The 16,830-nt window shown below is 45.2% G+C and overlaps 1 protein-coding gene across 1 annotated transcript in view; it reads right to left on the bottom strand.

Annotated features, from left to right (window-relative positions):
• The window catches only part of DPP6 (dipeptidyl peptidase like 6), an 865,367-nt gene extending 849,736 nt beyond the window's left edge, over positions 1-15,631 (bottom strand). The window contains exon 1 of the mRNA XM_075922772.1: positions 15,101-15,631. Within this exon, the coding sequence (XP_075778887.1) occupies positions 15,101-15,160 (60 nt within the window). The 5' untranslated portion in view covers positions 15,161-15,631. The remainder of the gene's footprint in view (positions 1-15,100) is intronic.
• Positions 15,632-16,830: the final 1,199 nt, after the last annotated feature.

Consider the following 16,830-nt stretch of genomic DNA (forward strand, 5'->3'; position numbering starts at 1 on the left):
TTTAATCATTCCTAGCATCCTATTTGCTTTTTTGACTGCCACTGCACAGTGCGTGGATTTTTTCATAGAACTATTCACGATAACTCCAAGATCTCTTTCCTGTTTAGTTGTAGCTAAATCCGCCCCCATCATATTATATGTATGGTTGGGGTTATTTTTTCCAATATGCATTACTTTACACTTATCTACATTTAATTTCATTTGCCATTTTGTTGCCCAATCACTCAGTTTGGTGAGATCTTTTTGAAGTTCTTCACTGTCTGCTTTGGTCTTGACTATCTTGAACAGTTTAGTATTGTCCGCATACTTTGCCACCTCACTGCTTACCCCTTTCTCTAGATCGTTTATGAATAAGTTGAATAGGATTGGTCCTAGGGGTCTTTGCTAACCCCTTCAAAGAACTCTAAGGGTATGTCTGCATTACAGTGTTATTTCGAAATAGCTATTTTGAAATAGCGCGTCCACACTGAGTGGACTCTGAATTGCATTTAAGGCTGGCCAGAACCAGTTCTGACAGGGCACCAGGTCAGGACTTACTTTGTGTGGCTGCTGCCTGAGGCTATCTGAAGTCTGTGCTTAAAGGGACCCCCCCGAACAGCCAGTTCTCAGGTTTCCCTGCTTGCTTGTCTACCTCGATGAGGGACAACAAAGCATTTTGTCTCTGTGCTCTGGTTGCCCTCAGTCAGGACACGACAGCACTCTGCAACATGGAGCCAGAGCTGCCCCTGGGCACTCTGGTGTTTCTCTTGGACGCGTTGCTGTGAGCCTGGCTGCACTTTCTGCAGGCTGCCATCCCAGAGGTCCATTGGGGGGCTGTCAGTATCCAGGAGGCCCTGCGGGAGAGCTTCTACCCTGAGAAGCACTAAGAGCCTCCCTGGTCTGCCCCACTGGGGGCTTGTGCCTCATTCCTCCCTCACATCCTTCCACTTACCCCTCCCTAACCCCCCTTCCTGATGTATAATAAAATAAATGTATTTTCATGAACACAAACTCTCTTTATTTAACAAAACTGGGGGGAGGGAATGAAACTCTGAGGAGACTGGGAAAAGAGGTGGGAGAGGGGAGAAGAGAAGCTGGGAGAGGGGAGGAGGAAACCTGGGAGGAGGGAGCTGGAAGGGGGAAGCAAGGGGAAGAAGGGGGAGGGAAGCTCCGGGCTCAGGGTTGGGGGTCTCACAAGACCAACTTGATTTTCATGCAAACCTGCTCCTGGGTTCGCATGTGGCCTTTGGTGGCCAGGCTGGCAGCTATCCTGCCATAGATGGCTCCGTCTAGTGTGGAGATCATGGACGTTGGGGGCCCCCCCCCAACCTGAATAAGGTCCGTTATCTCCACCCTGTACCAGGAAGGCACCTACCTTCTCCGGGCCCTCGCAGGCTCCTGGAAGCCGGCAGACTGCTCCTGGGGAGCGGTGGAGGGCTGGTTGCCAGTGACTTGCTGGCTCATATTTTGGGGCCACTGGGTCAGGGGCAGTGACTGCTGGCTCTGGGCTGGCAGACTTGGAGCTGGCACAGGCACTGTGGCCAGAGTCTACCCCTTTAAGGGCTCCGGGGAGGGGGGAGAGGGAGTGGAGTGTTCTTGGTTGAGGCTGGAGTGGCCACTAGGGCACCCTGGAAAGGCTGAAGACCCCCTATTTCAAAATAAGTGTCTACACAGCACTTATATCAAAATACCTATTTCGAATTTGGCGTTATTCCTTGTAGAATGAGGTTTACCAAATTCGAAATAAGTGCTCTGCTATTTTGAATTTATTTCGAAATAGCGGTTTGGTTGTGTAGACGCTAGGAAAGTTATTTCGAAATAAGGGCTGTTAGTTTGAAATAACTTTGCTGTGTAGACAAGCCCTAATAGATTAGTGAGACCTGTTTTCCCTTTACAGAAACCATTTTGACTTTTGCCCAACAAATTATGTTCTTCTATGTGTCTGACAATTATATTCTTTACTATTGTTTCAACTAATTTGCCCGGTACTGACGTTAGACTTCCCGGTCTGTAATTGTCAGGGTCGCCTCTAGAGCCCTTTTTAAATATTGGCGTTATGTTAGCTGTCTTCCAGTCCTTGGGTACAGGAGCTGGTTTAAAGGATAGGTTACAAACCACAGTTAATAGTTTAGCCAGTTAACTGATTAAATAGGGGTGGGCGGAAGGGCCCTTGCTCTGTGGGCAGGCACAGCTCCAGCCTGCTTGCTCAAGCTCCATGGGGGCTGGCTCCCAGTCCACACAGGTTAGAAGTCAGCAGCCTTGTGAGTGGGAGGAGGGAGCATGGGACCTTGTGTGTGGGAGGAGGGAGAAAGCGGTGGGAAGGGCTGCCGGCTCCCAGCCTGCACGAGCTTGGAGTCGTCAAGCTCGTGCTGAGCAGAAGCAGGGTAACCAGTTAACCAGTTACCCATTCACATCCTAAATCCCTTCCAGAGATTTTTTTCTCTGCAAAAAAAAGAGAGACTATATACCCTTAATTAATAACATCAAGTTGTGTAAAATGCTCAGATTTGTATAATTTTATGTTATAGTAACACCACCCAGACACTGCAGGGATCAGGGCTCCATTGAGGTAGGCACTGTTATGGTACATCTACACAGCAGGGCTCAAGTCGAATTACGCTACGCAACTTCAGCTACATCAATTGCGTAGCTGAAGTCGGAATAGTTTAATTCAGCTCTTGGTGTTGTCTACAAAGCAGGAAGTTGAAGGAAGAGCACTCCTTCAACTTCCTTAACTCCTTATGAAATGCAGGTTACCATGAGTCAGAGTAAGAAGTCCTCCAGCTCAACATTATTTCAAAATAATGGCTTGCAGTGTAGACACGCACTATGTTATTTTGGAATAATGTCAGTTATTCCAAAACAACACTGATGTGTACACATAGCCTAACAGATACTCTTTGCCCCTAATAAATTAAAATGAAAAAATAAATACTATTATCCATATTTTTTACAAGTGGGAAAATGAAGCACAGATAATGGCCACAGTCCCACAATGGCAAACATCCCTAGTCCTGAAATGGCTCCCACTGATTTAATGGGGGGAGGAGGGGGATTATTAGACTCTAAAACAGAGGTTTTCACTGAGGAATATGCATACTTCCGGGGGTATACAAGCATCTTCCAGGGGGTTTGTCATGTAAATATTTGCCTAGATTTACAACAGGCTATATAAAAAGCCCCACTGAAAGCACCAGTGAAGACAATCCAAACTAAAGTTTCATACAATGACTTGTTTATAATACACACTGAAATGTAAGCACAATATATATTCCATTTGATTTAATTTATAATTATATGGTACAAAATGAGCAAGTCAGCAATTTTTCAGGAGTAGTGTGCTGTGATTCTTGTATTTTTAGTTCTGATTTTGTAAGCAAGCCGTTTGTAAGTGAGGTGAAACTTGGTTTATTCAAGACAAATCAGATTCCTGTAAGGGTACAGTAGTCTGGAAAGGTTGAGAGTTACTGCTCTATGTGATTAATCCAATCTCTGGGGAAGTCTGGGCTAAAGCCAAAAATCAACCCAACATTCACACTGCAGCCCAATGCCTTAGCCACAAGACTATCCTTTCTCTCTAGCACTACTGCGATGATGGCCCTACAATTATCCAGGCCAGAAATGGGCAACCAAAAATAGGGAGTGGGCTGCATGAGTGACCCTTCTTCACCTCAATGGGCTACAGTAACCTGCAACCCACCTGAGGTTCCACCTGCAGCCCCACGGTTCCCCTGTCTGCCCCTACCCCACAAATTTCTCACACACTGGGTCACTGGAGCCCCACACTTACCTGCTCCTCCCTGTCCCTCCCAGCACTTTTGGAGCAAATTAAACTGCATGTTACTCAGTGAAAGCTAACTAATACTCAGACTACTGCCACAGAAAAAAAACTGGACACAGATGGATCAACTTTATCTCCTGTCTAAAGGTGAGAATGAAGGACTGTACCGTTTCTTCACAATTTAGAGATTAAAAACCAAACTCTATCCAGACAGCATATTCACTCAGAATAAAAGGGCCCAGCATTGGTGAAGTTTGAGCAAATAAATCTTTCCCCTCTTGATATAACAACATTCATATAAGTGACCCAACCAGACACCAGGGAACAAGGAACTGAGTCTGAAACATAGTAATGTTCCCCTCCTAGGGGACCAATTTGATTCCTAATGAAATTACTCGCAATGGCCCTAGATGAACTATACTATATTCACAGCACATCATTTTTGACTTATGAGTACCTACACTGATTTAAATGCTAAAATAAATCTTCACATTATTTGAATTAAATCTTTGAACACAGAAGTTGATAAGCTAGTTTATTTTGACTCAAGTAGTGCACTACTCTCAATATTACAAATTTACATCACTACTTTAATGCAGCTCATAGTTTTTTAATGACTGATCTCCTTCAAGAAGTTTTTAATCTGCTGACAGCTACTTAATTTGTGCATATGTACGGTAGTATGGTTTTTCATGAATTTCCATTCACCTGTTTTAACTAATAAGCTAAATATGAATGTGAAACTGTTACATCATATAAGGTTCTCAGACATTTGCAGATGCCTGCTCTACACTAGTTAAAAAACCATTGCATATTCTAACAAGGGTGTTATGCCTGAGTTTTTAGAGCACCAACTGTTTGTTAATTTTGTTAGCGTGAACACCCAATAACATTGTATGTGTTTAGCTCTCATTAATGATGAAAAACAGCAGCAGAGATCAACACCCACGGGTACACACAGACCAGAAGAGCACTGAAAATTTCTAAATTTCCAACCCCAATGAAACATACAGGGAGGGCTCTCTTACCCGTGCATGTCAATGCACTGATATACCAATCCAACAACTGATGTGTGCTTGAATAATACATTAACTGGTGGAGCTGCAGGGAGCACCATCTCCTGTCCCATTACAACTAGGGATGTAATAGTTTAAATGGTTAACCAATGAGCATAAATGTAATGGTTACTGTAACGGTTACATGCCGGCTCCTGGCCCCAGTCCCAAGGAGCCGGCTACCGCCCTGCACTGCTGGTGCTGCATCAGAGTGGGTGCATCAGCACTGGGTGGCAGCTGGCTCCTTGGAAGAGGGGCCAAGAGGCAGGAGTGGGTCCAGAAGCTGGATCCCAATGCATACCTGCTCCTCAGGAGTGGGAGCTTAGACTTCAGAGCCTGCTTCACTAGCTGCAAGCCCTGCTCCCAGCAAGCTAGCTGCACTGCAGGCTCTGCAGTATAAGCTTTATAGACTTAGGGATGTCTACACTAGAGCTGGAGGTGTCATTCCTAGCTCAGGTAGACATACACATGTCAGCTTTATCAAGCTGTCAGTTGCAGTGACACTGGGACAAGGACAGCCTTGCTTCCCAAAACACTATCCTGCCCTAGACTGTAGATACCTACTCGGGTGGGTAGCCCGCCCATCTACACTTATTTTAGTGCACTAGCCAGCATCGTTAGGTGCTGCAATGCTGAGCACAATATTTAATCACCCTGCCACCTAATGGAGTTCACAACTACAAATTAGGGACACAGTCTCGTATACAATGCACAGGGAAAGTTGGGAGCCCAAAAATGAGCTTCACAAAAGCCAGCAGACCAGAGGTGCTGGAATGAGAGGTGCTGCTGTACCCTCTGGATTGAAGTGGTTTCCAACATATATGGGTTTACAGTTTGGTTCAAAGGCTCTTATCACTCCTGCCCTACAAATTGTTCCAGCAGACTGAGCTGACTGAGCAGCCTAAGCTAACCAACAGGAAATGCCAAGGAGCAATGTACGGCCTAACCATGACTCCCAGTCCAGTACTGTGTCCATTAGATCACGTTGCCTCTACTTGTGGGAGTTTTCGAAATGTGGCAAGACTGAGCCCTAAAGGAAGGCAAGCTGATAGACCATTCATCGCATTTAACTTTCAAAAGTTATTTGATGTCTAACAGATATTTATGTTGCCAATAAATGTTATGGTGTCACCTTCTTCTCTTGAAGAGAAAATATATTAGGGGGTCATTTTGTTTTTAAAAGGAAGATTCAGGTCTTTCTTTGCAATTTATGGAGCTGAATCTGCTATTGTTCTGCATGTAAAATTCCCATTAATGGTAATGGGAGCTTGGAGGAAGGCTGATAGTATAACTGACCCAAACGAGTCCCCTCTGGAACATAAATTGAATTTCACTGAAAATAAACACTAGACTTTCAAAGAAAATATGAAGAGGCCAGAAACTCTAAAGTCTGAAATAAAATGAGACTGACACTCTGGCCAAGAACCTCACAAGCTGTCATTAGTTCTAGAACTCTCATCGCATTAATTAAAGTCTGGCTAAGAGGCTTACAAAAGCAACTTCTTTTAATTTACATCAACAGCTGCAAAACACATTTGCCACTAATTTTGCTTATTAAAAACTTGAAATCTTGTCAGTTTAAAAAAAAAGGGGGGGGGGGGGAGAGAAAAGCAATGTCAAGGACTAGACCCTCCAGAGTTCCCCTCAGGTGTTTTTTTTTCCTACACTTTATGGATTTTTTCCCTATTTTGACAAATCCTTCTCTCTTCTGTTGCCATGTGAAAGACCCACACAAGCAAAAGGAAGAAATGCCTAATTATACCCAGGAAAGAGTGAAATCAGCTCTACAGAAATGCTGTCAAATGAAACACACAGACAGGAAACATTTTAGTAGCTTTAAGGTGTTACATTTAAAAAAATATTCTAATTCTGCCATAGACCTCCTGTTGATTCTGGGCAAGTCACTTAACCTCTGTACCTCATTTCACTGACTAAAACAAGGATAAAAATTCTCATTTCTCCCACTGACTGTCTTGTTTACGTTGTAATCTCTTTCAAGGCAGGAACTGTTTCTCACTATGTGTGTATACACAGCACTGAGCACAACAGGATCCTCATCTCAGTGTGTTACTGTAATACAGCATTAATAGGTAAAAATGTTCTGACAAATGTGATTTCTAAGGGACTGGCTAGACTAGGATAGGAGTTGTACATTTAAAATGTCCAAGCTAACATATTTAAGGAACATACCTATTACTGTGAAACGACCTGTCCCCCTATTCCTGTCAATCTTTCAATATTTAGCCTCCGTGGAATATTTCAGCAGAAAAGATGGAGACGACTTGACATCAAAATACCCCATTGCACATGTGGTAAGAGGAGTCTCCTGAAAGGTGTGGGAGACCCTCTGTTCAAATTATTTTTCCTTCTCTGCCTAAGAGGAGGGAGCTGAACCTGTGTGTACAACATTCCAAGCCAGTGCTCTAAACAATGGGGTAAAAGTTAAAAGATAGTCCCCCCCACACACACGCGTGCACGCGCACACACACACACACACACACACTTTTCCAGCTGGATTTCTGAACTGAACCCAATTCAGTAGTTGTGCTAAGAAGCCACCTACGAGACTGATCACCGAACACCACTTGGGCATCTGGCCACCTAATTTTCTCTGGTTCATGAATCACTCCGAGGCTCATGTGGGACATAGGTTCACAGTTGCCTGGAGGGGGGCCAGTAGTGTGCCCAACACTAGGGATGGAGTGAGATTAGGTGTTTACAGAGTTTGATGGAAGTTTTGTGGACCATAATGGAGCCAAAATTTGGACTTGGATTACAAGATTTAGGTATCTAAGCCTATGCCACACTTAAATATAAAAAATATACGTAACATTTAAGCACCCAGGTACCTTTGTGGAGCCCTCTTTACGTAGATTAGAAGTTTCATTTAAGAAAATTAGTCTTCATAATAGTAATAGGTAGCTACCAACAGTGCACTCAGTCCTGAATGTTTTATTCAGACTAATCTTAAGAGAGCAAGGACTTCATAGAGGAGTAGAAAGCAATTTTTAAAAGCCCTATAATAGTTTTCCCCATCCTCTTTTTCAGAAGTTGGTATCACTAATTAGTACAGTTGTTTTTCCTCAAAGCAACGTGTGCATAAATCATTTATTTTTATCCATAGACGTAATTTATTGTGAGAATGGTCAGGTTTCAATAGTTTAGACTGCTGTCCGAAAACAATTCTTTTATGCCCCAACTTTACTATTACTTATATTTTTAATGCCAAGATATGGCTCATGCTAAGTTAATATCCACAATAACCTAAAGAGTCTCCCACTAGCAGCACTTAGTGACTCTTTCTATCATTTGAGTTCCCAGTTCAACATTAATGCAATATTATTGGATTTAACCAAAAATGCAGCACTCATGCTTGCTGTATTTGTTAGTGATTACAAACCTTTTCAAGTGCTTTGATTTATGGCCATTTACAGGATCTGATCCAGCATGCTGGGAAGACATTGGAAAATGTCCCATTGACTTCCACAGGCATGGAACCTGGCCCTTAAAGGGTACTGTGGAGTTGAGTTTTTGAATGGACTAATGTATTTAAAATGATATCTGGAAGGTTCTTATGCAGTTCACCAAATAAGAAAGTCAAAAGACACTCTGCTTATCATACCCATTCTCCACGCCACTGCTTAGGAAACCCACACATGTGGAAACCTACTGCACATGTGGTTCATTGTAAGGATGTTAGATATCGTGTAACTGAATAGTCATGTAACTTCATGAAATGTTTGCAGTTACATGACTATTCAAAAGCTCCAGGGGGAAGGGCCAGCAGCCAGTGTACTCCGGCTCCACCCCTGGGGAGCCCCCCGCCACCCAGTGCTGCTGCCTCTTTATCAGAGGCAGCAGCATGCAGTGGCAGGTGGGAGCTGGTCCACGATGGGAGCCAGTTTTAAAACCATCTCCCCGCTTGGACATGTGCTACTGCCTCTGAAACAGAGGAAGCACCATGGGGTAGCAGCAGCCTCTCTCTGGCCGTGTCCAGACTCAGGGGTTTTTTCGGGAAAAGTAGCCTTTTCCCGAAAAAACTTCCCCTGTGTCCAGACTCAAGCCGCGTTCTTTTGAAATTATTCTTTCGAAATTAATTAGAACGCGGCTTTTCTTTCGATGGTGGTAAACCTCGTTTCATGAGGAAGAACGCCTTCCTTCGAAAGTTCCTCTTTCGAAGGAAGGCGTTCTTCAATGTAAAGAGGCCGTCTTCGAAAGAGAGCATCCAGACTCGCTGGGTGCTCTCTTTCGAAAAAGCGGATTTCTCTTTCGAAAGATCCGCCTGCAGTCTAGACGCGATCTTTCGAAAGAGGCTCTTTCGAAAGATGCTTTCGAAAGAGCCTCTTTCGAAAGAAGCCTGCAGTCTAGACATAGCCTCTGTGGGGGGTTTGAGCTCTCCTCAGACAGGGGCTGTTGCTGCAAAGCAGCCTCTGCCCACAGAGGGCCCAGGTTCGCTGTGGACAGAGGCTGTTCCATGGGATGCTGCTCCATGGGATGCCCAGGCTTATTGGTTAATTGTTTATTTGACTATATGCTAACACCCCTAGTTCACTGTCCCATGGAGTGGCACTTAGACCACTTACAGAGAGAGAGAATGAGTTTGCTTTACAGCCTGAGCGGAAAGGACGGTGGCTTTTAGCTCAAGCAGCAGAGGCTCATGCACTAAGCTCCGCAGGTCCCAAGTTTGGTTCTGTCTGTTGGCATGACACTATATATCTATGCCCATGCCTGCTGCTTTTCAGCAGCCACCTTCAGGTAAGCATGAACCTCTCTTTGGGAAGTACAGAGGAGTGGTAGGGAAAGAAGAACCCTGTCCCCAGCTGCTCCCTATTAGGTTTCCCTTGCATCTTAGCTCTGAGTCCAGATGTAAGCAGTTAGGATGATCCTGGCACCACCATCCAGCCCTCTGCAGGGAAATGGGGAGTGGAGTTTGGTTGCCCCTTACTCCTTTGAATCCCTGTTACCTTCCAAGTGCTGTGCAGAGGATTGAGGCCAGGTCTACATTAGGGGGGCAATGTCAAACTAAGATGCACAGCACCAGTTACGTGAATAGTGTATCTGGAGTCGTCATAGCTTAGTTCGACTTACTGCAGCGTCCCTCTTGCAGGGAGTCTTGCGACCGGTAGAGTACCAGAGTCAACAGGAGAGTGATCAGCAGTTGATTTAGCACTTCCTTACTAGACCTTCTAAATCAACCCCTGGGAGATCAATCTCCATGACGTCAATCTCCCAGTAAGTGCAGACAAAGCGTGAATGAAAGAAGTTCCCTCTCATTATCCTCCCCCATCCCAGCTCCATGCAGGGAGCATGAGGAAAGGCATTAAGCTCCTGGCCCCGAATACCCTCTTGCAAGACCTGTGGAAGAGAGTGTGCCTGAGCAACTCTCAAGGCAGCACAAGAGTCAGAATGATATCATCATGTAAGAGCAGGAGACTGGATGTGACACTGGCCATCAGAAAGTAGTGAAACTGACCACGCACAAGGTCCTGTCAAAGGTCCAAAGGAAACAGGACTGTAAAAAGTAACACCTCCGATCACTGTAACTGAAAGAAGCTAGGGAGGAAAAAGTATCTATGGGAGGTACAATGCTTTCACCTGGGTAGTTTCCAGAATCCCTTTCTATTTTCCAGATTGCTAAGGTAGAGCTAATGGAGATTTTTTTTCAATAAATCATTCTTTATTTATTGAAAACCAAACGTACATGTTCTAAGTGATAAATTCCAGTTTTTCAGTTCAAAATTATTTTGTTTAAAATGAAAGTTAATTAGGCTGAACAAATAAAAGGTTATATAAAAAATTTGGAATCTAAAGGAAACATTTGATTGTGTCAAAATGAAAAATATTTTATCAGCTTATGAATATATTCAAGATTTTTTACTTTTTCTCCTATTCTGAGATGGGGAAAAATTCAAATTCTGCAAAATAGCCACAGGATAAGAAAACCATTTCCTGCCTAACTCTACTTACACGGCTCCCATCGCCACAGTATCTGAGTGCTTTGATCTTTATTGTATGTAACCTCACAACAGTCAGAGAGGCTGTGTTCTGACATTATTCCATTTTACAGATGGGGAACTAAGGTACTGAGGAGACAGCTACACAGTTAGTGGTAGAGGTTTCAGAGTGTGGAGTGACACATTCAGACTTGTACTATGGCCCTAAAAATAGCTGTGCAGACACTGCAGCTTAAGCTCTGAAATTTAGGAAGGGGGATGCACCTGAAAGCCCAAGCCATGATGTCTACAAAGCTATTTATACCACTACAGTGCAAGTCCATCAACCAAAACTCTGAGGGTATGTCTACACTACCCCCCTAGTTCGAACTAGGGGGGGTAATGTAGTCATACGGAGTTGCAAATGAAGCCCGGGATTTGAATTTCCTGGGCTTCATTTGCATGAAGCCGGCTGGCGCCATTTTTAAATGCTGTCTAGTTCGGACTTCGTGCCGCACAGCTACACGCGGCATGGACTAGCTAGTTCGGATTAGGTTTCCGAGGCCTACAGCTAGTGGAACGAGACGTACAGCTAGTTCGGATTAGGAAGCCTAATCCGAACTAGCTAGTCCGTGCCGCATGTAGCTGCGCAGCACGGAGTCCAAACTAGCCAGCATTTAAAAATGGCGCCGGCTGGCTTCATGCAAATGAAGCCCGAGAAATTCAAATCCCGGGCTTCATTTGCAACTCTGTATGACTACATTACATTAGTTCGAACCAAGGGGGTAGTGTAGACATACCCTGAGATTCATTGCCACAGGCTGGCCCTTACTGTGTAGACATACCCACAGAGGCTATAGAACTTGCTCACAGTTGCACAGAAAGTTTGGTAGGGCATGGAATTAAATCCAGCTTTCCCAAGTCCTAAACTAAACCCTGAACTACTGGACCATCCTGCCTTTAACATAGATTTGAATAGCTTGGGTCCAATTATACTTCCATTGAAATCAATAGAACACTTCCTCAATGACTTCATAGTAAACAAAGGTGGACACTCACAACGTTTGCAAATTTAGAAAGCCTTACACAAAGGTTGTTTCCCAGGGAGTACTACTGTGGAACAAATCCTTCTCATATTGTTCATACAAACTGTCAAGGAGGAGGCAATGGTATTTCATGGCATAAAGGCTATGTTGCATACAAAATATTTTCTCAAAATTATAGGTTTTCAGTGTAACTATGAGTAACATGGAGTCATGTTTATTAAGCCAGACCAGCTAAAGAAGTCAAATTGTTTTGCCAGTAAGATTAAAAAGATGTTAGTGGATGCTTACATATTGCTACAGGTCAAAATTTCAATCTATCCACTTTTATAATTCATTTAATAGCACCTCCATCTTCAAAATTTTGACTCTATTGATCATTGCAAGCATGCAAAGCTGGAAATCTTGCAAAAGAAAGTTACTGTCTGAGTGATTTAGTTTAGAGAGAAAAAAACACAGCTAAGACAGAAAAAGAGACTGGTCTTCCCCAACATGTGGGGGAAGGTTAAACTTGAAAACTTCTATGCTTTTCAGTACCCAACATCCCAGGCAAGTTAACTAATTTTAAAGAGTCAAGAGGCAGAATTGTTATTTGTTTTCAGCCCTCTCCTGGCAGATATTATGTCTGAACTCTGGAAGGCTTCCTTGCAACAGAATCAATCATGCATTGAGCTTTATATGTTTTAGTTTAAAAGTTTAAATCATTAGTCAGCTGTTGCAAAAAAAGCAAACATGATTCTAGAATGCATCAACAGGTGTGTTGTGAGCAAGACACGAGAAATCATTCTTCTGCTCTACTCTCCACTGATTACCCCTCAGTTGGAGTACTGTGTCCAGTTCTGGGCACCACATTTGAAGAAAGATGTGGAGAAATTAGAGAAGGTCCAGAGAAGAGCAACAAGAATGATTAAAGGTCTAGAGAACATAAACTATGAAGGAAGACTGAAAGAATTGGGCTTGTTTAGTTTGGAAAAGAGAAAATTGAGAGGGGACATGATAGTGGTTTTCAGGTATCAAAAAGGGTGTCACAAGGAGGAGGGAGAAAATTTGTTCTTCCTGGCCTCTGAGGATAGAACAAGAAGCAATGGGCTTAAACTGCAGCAAAGGGAGGTGTAGGTTGGACATTAGGAAAAAGTTCCTAACTGTTAGGGTGGTTAAACACTGGAATAAAGTACCTAGGGAGATTTAAATATCTCCAGAGATGAGGATTCCACAGACTAGATTAGATAAATGTCTATCAGGGATGGTCTAGACAGTACTAGATCCTGCCATGAGGGCAGGGGACTGGACTCAATGACCTCCCGAGTCTCTTTCAGTCGTAGTATTCTATTATCTTAAAAAAGAAATATATTTCCAAAGGAAATAATGGCTATAGCTTACAGGGTTTTATTTTAATTCAGAGACACCTACATATTTTCAAACTATATCTATTATCTAGTGGGAACACTGGAGTTTGACCTACTTGGTCAAAACATTGTATTATTAATAACTGTATTTTCATAACACTTTAGAGTCCCAGTCATGGATCATGATTCTACTATACTAGGCACTGTATAAATACAGAACCAAAATGGGAATCCCTCTTTTTCTCCTCCTCTAAATAATGATAGAGCAGCATTTGATATGATTTATTGAATGATTAATAATCTCCATCAAATAAAAACAGGGGTATCAAAGGAGGCCTCACTTTGAAAATATTTACAAGACCCATTTTTGCAGATTTGGGCACCAGCTTTGTATACATACATTTATGCAGAAGCTTAAGGTGATAAGTCAGGAAGTGGAGCCAATTGATTTCAGTGAGTTCATCTAATCCTTTTAGATACTTATTGCCTATAAGTTATAGGTCTTTCAACACTACAGTATCTGGTCATACTCTCATGAAATCAATCATTAATGGAGTTTATCCTCACAACAATCTGTGAGGAAGAGCAGTATAATTATCCCCATTTTACAGCTGTGAGGAACTAAGACAAAAGATGGATTAACACAGACAAGTGTTTGCAGGGTCAGAATGCTGCTGGTTAAAAGCAAAATTGTAGAACATGCCATAATGAAATGGCATGAAATAAATCACAAAAGACAGACCATCATTTCAGTGCTGAAACATAAAAGGAAAAATAATTGCATATAATTTTTCTGGGGGGAAAAATTGTGATTCTTTCTATGTTTATTCAAAATGTGTCCCTTTTAATACCATGTAACATGCAATATAAAACTCAGGCTACAGTCAGGTATTTAAAATTCTTTACAAAAAGGGAAAATTTGCATTAGAAACATCAGAAAGGTTATCCTGAACAGACCACACACTCTGCAATCAAAACGTTTGTGTACCTGCTTAAATAGCGCAGCATATAGTTAGCAGTGCTTGTGTCTGTTAAAGAAACTTTAAAAGACATGTTAAACAGCTAACCGGGAATACAGTCCATATATTATCAATGTCTCTCTAGGAAAGTTTAAGATGGTGGAGAGGAAGTTGTTTTATTTTATTTTATTTTTATTTTGCAGCGAGTGACTAGTTGCTACGGCCAGGAATGCTCCAGAAATAGAGACGCCAGAGTTCCCTGCATAAACGTCTTTAAAAAACCCCACAGAAGTTGTTTTTTATGGCTCTGCAGTGAGTATCCATGAACAGAGTGCATGATCACACAGAGCGTAAAGCCAGGATCCATTCCAGGGGCTTCCCCTCTTACAAACACATCATAGCCCCATGTGCTCCTTTGCCTTTCGTCCTCTCGCTCTGCTTCGCCTTGCCTGGGTTGCACGTATAATCCTCGCCGGGGAAGGTTTCCCTTCGCTGTCGGTGGCTCCCCGGCTTGCCCGCTACAGACGCCAGCTTTCGCTACAGACCCAGGGGACCCATGGAGAAGGCAAGACCCCAGCTGTTCCCGAGCCTTCAAACTGGCCCCTTCCCTACCCCAGCTAAATCACAATTTCATCCCATTCGGGTCTGGGCACCCTGACGCTGGGAGTAAGCCCCGCGCCTCCGGGCACACAGGACAGGCGGAGGAAGGGGTTTAGTAGGGTTGCTGTCCCCCCAATCTCCCAAACGCGTCTCCCCGGGGGCACAGCAGCATCGCTACCAAGCAAACAGCTTCAAAGTCCAGCCCAGCCTGGCCCACATAATCAGTGTGTGTGTGACCACTGTCGAGTGTGTGTGTGTAACACCACTGCGTGTGCATAACCAGTGTGCTCTGAATCACGAACCGATCTTACACACACACCCCCCACCAACAATAACAACAACTTTTCCAACAAGGGCTGCCCGGAAGCCGGGTCCCTACCGAAGCGCCGCGCAGCCGCGCTTACCTTCGGCCCCTTCCCGCTGGGGCAGCGGACGCTGTTGGACACCCCCGCCGTCTGGTTCATCTTCGGGGCAAGTTGCGGGCGCGCAGCGGCGGGAAGCGCCTCTCCTCCGGGGCAGGCTGGGGCGGGAGGTGCCGCGCGGCTCCGGCAGGGGGGACACTTCCCCGGGGGGGGGCAGCCCGGCCCTGCGCAGCGAGCCCCGGGGCTCCCCGGAGAGGCCGCGCCCGGCTGCAGCTGCCCAGGTCGGGCAGGAGGCGGGAGAGGAGAAGAGGGCGGGGAGCGGGCGGAGGCTCCGGGGTGCCGCCTTGTCTGCTCGCCACGTGCTGCCGCTCGCGTCGTGGGACCCCCGCCCTCCGCGCGGCCAGGGCAGAGCCCGGCAGAGGCGGCTCCCGCGGCGCGCCTCGATGCTGCGAGCGCCCCGCCACCTGCACGGCCGGCGAGGGAGGCGCAAGGGTTAATGAGCGCGCCGCGCGCCCGCCGCCTTGGCCCAGCCCTTCCCGGGACCGTCGGGAGGTGGCACGCGAGGCTCTGCCAGGCGCCTGCCCCCTCTGCGCGCAGCAGAGCACCGGCGGGGCGCACGGAGAGGAGCCTCCCGCCTGGGACCCCTCTGGCCCGCGGTCGCGTGCCCCGCTCCTCACCCTGCGCTGGCAGAGCAGCCGCTTGCGGAGCGCGGTGACCCCCGGCAGCTGGCTTAGGGCCAGCGACAGCTGGATCCTGCCCAGTTTCGGCCCCGCACTTCTCCTGCCTTTGTACTAAGAGCGGAGGTGGTTGGGTGCAAGAACCAATTATATTTCATTCCGATGCAGCCCGCAGAATTGGGGTTAAAACTTGGCAGGCGCCAGGAGCCAGCTCTTGGTGCATCCAGGTCCAGCTCTTTGCAGCCGGAGTAAGAGCGGCTACACTTGTTTGCTGATTGCGTTAGCCACTTTGGGACCAAGTAGTGCCAAGATCCAGGTACTGGGTGGGAAGAGGCTGTACGGGGAAGCATACTCCTACCTGCAGGGGAGAGACATCCTCAGCATTGCCAACTCTCACAACATGGTTGCAAGTATTCCTCAGTTGTTACATTTCAGTCCCAGCTCAGGTTGTCAGTTAATTAAGCAGAAATGTCTGCTTTCATTGTTTCAATGAAAATACATTTGCAGACCTCATGCTTGCAGAGAAAAGCTTGAAAACAGACACCTGAGGGCAAAGAAAAAACAGCACACTTAATTATTTGGTGTCACACTTTTAAAGCCAGTCCCCTGATTTGGGGTACCTCCCCCATGATTTTTAAATGCATAGGATTAGCAATGCTGGACTTCCCTGGCCTGGCATTACAAATAAAGAGCCAAATACATCCCTTATCTGACTTCATTGATTTCACAGAGGTTGTCCCAGGGTCTGACCCATATGATAAAACATAAGGAGGGGGGCATGTGTCCATTGGGTGTGTAGCCCACTTGGCTGAGTTAATGCTGCTTTGGAAACGATCATGTCTCAATCCGCTGAGTTTGATCTCCTGACTTTGGGTGCTTCCTTTCCCAGCCTGAACATTGCAGTCACTGAAATTTCTTCCCTCGGCCACCTATAAGGCCACCAGTTTGTCCTGTAACAAATGAGTCACATGAATGGGGACTCACTGAGGATTTTGAAGTGACACAAAGGCGGATTACATCCTGTGGCTTGTACAGTTTTGCTCACTTAGGTCCCTGTGCAGTCTATGTTCATATGATCCTCACCTTCTCCTGTCA

The sequence above is a fragment of the Pelodiscus sinensis genome, chromosome 2 (assembly GCF_049634645.1).
Source record: "Pelodiscus sinensis isolate JC-2024 chromosome 2, ASM4963464v1, whole genome shotgun sequence".
Classification (NCBI taxonomy): Eukaryota; Metazoa; Chordata; order Testudines; family Trionychidae; genus Pelodiscus; species Pelodiscus sinensis.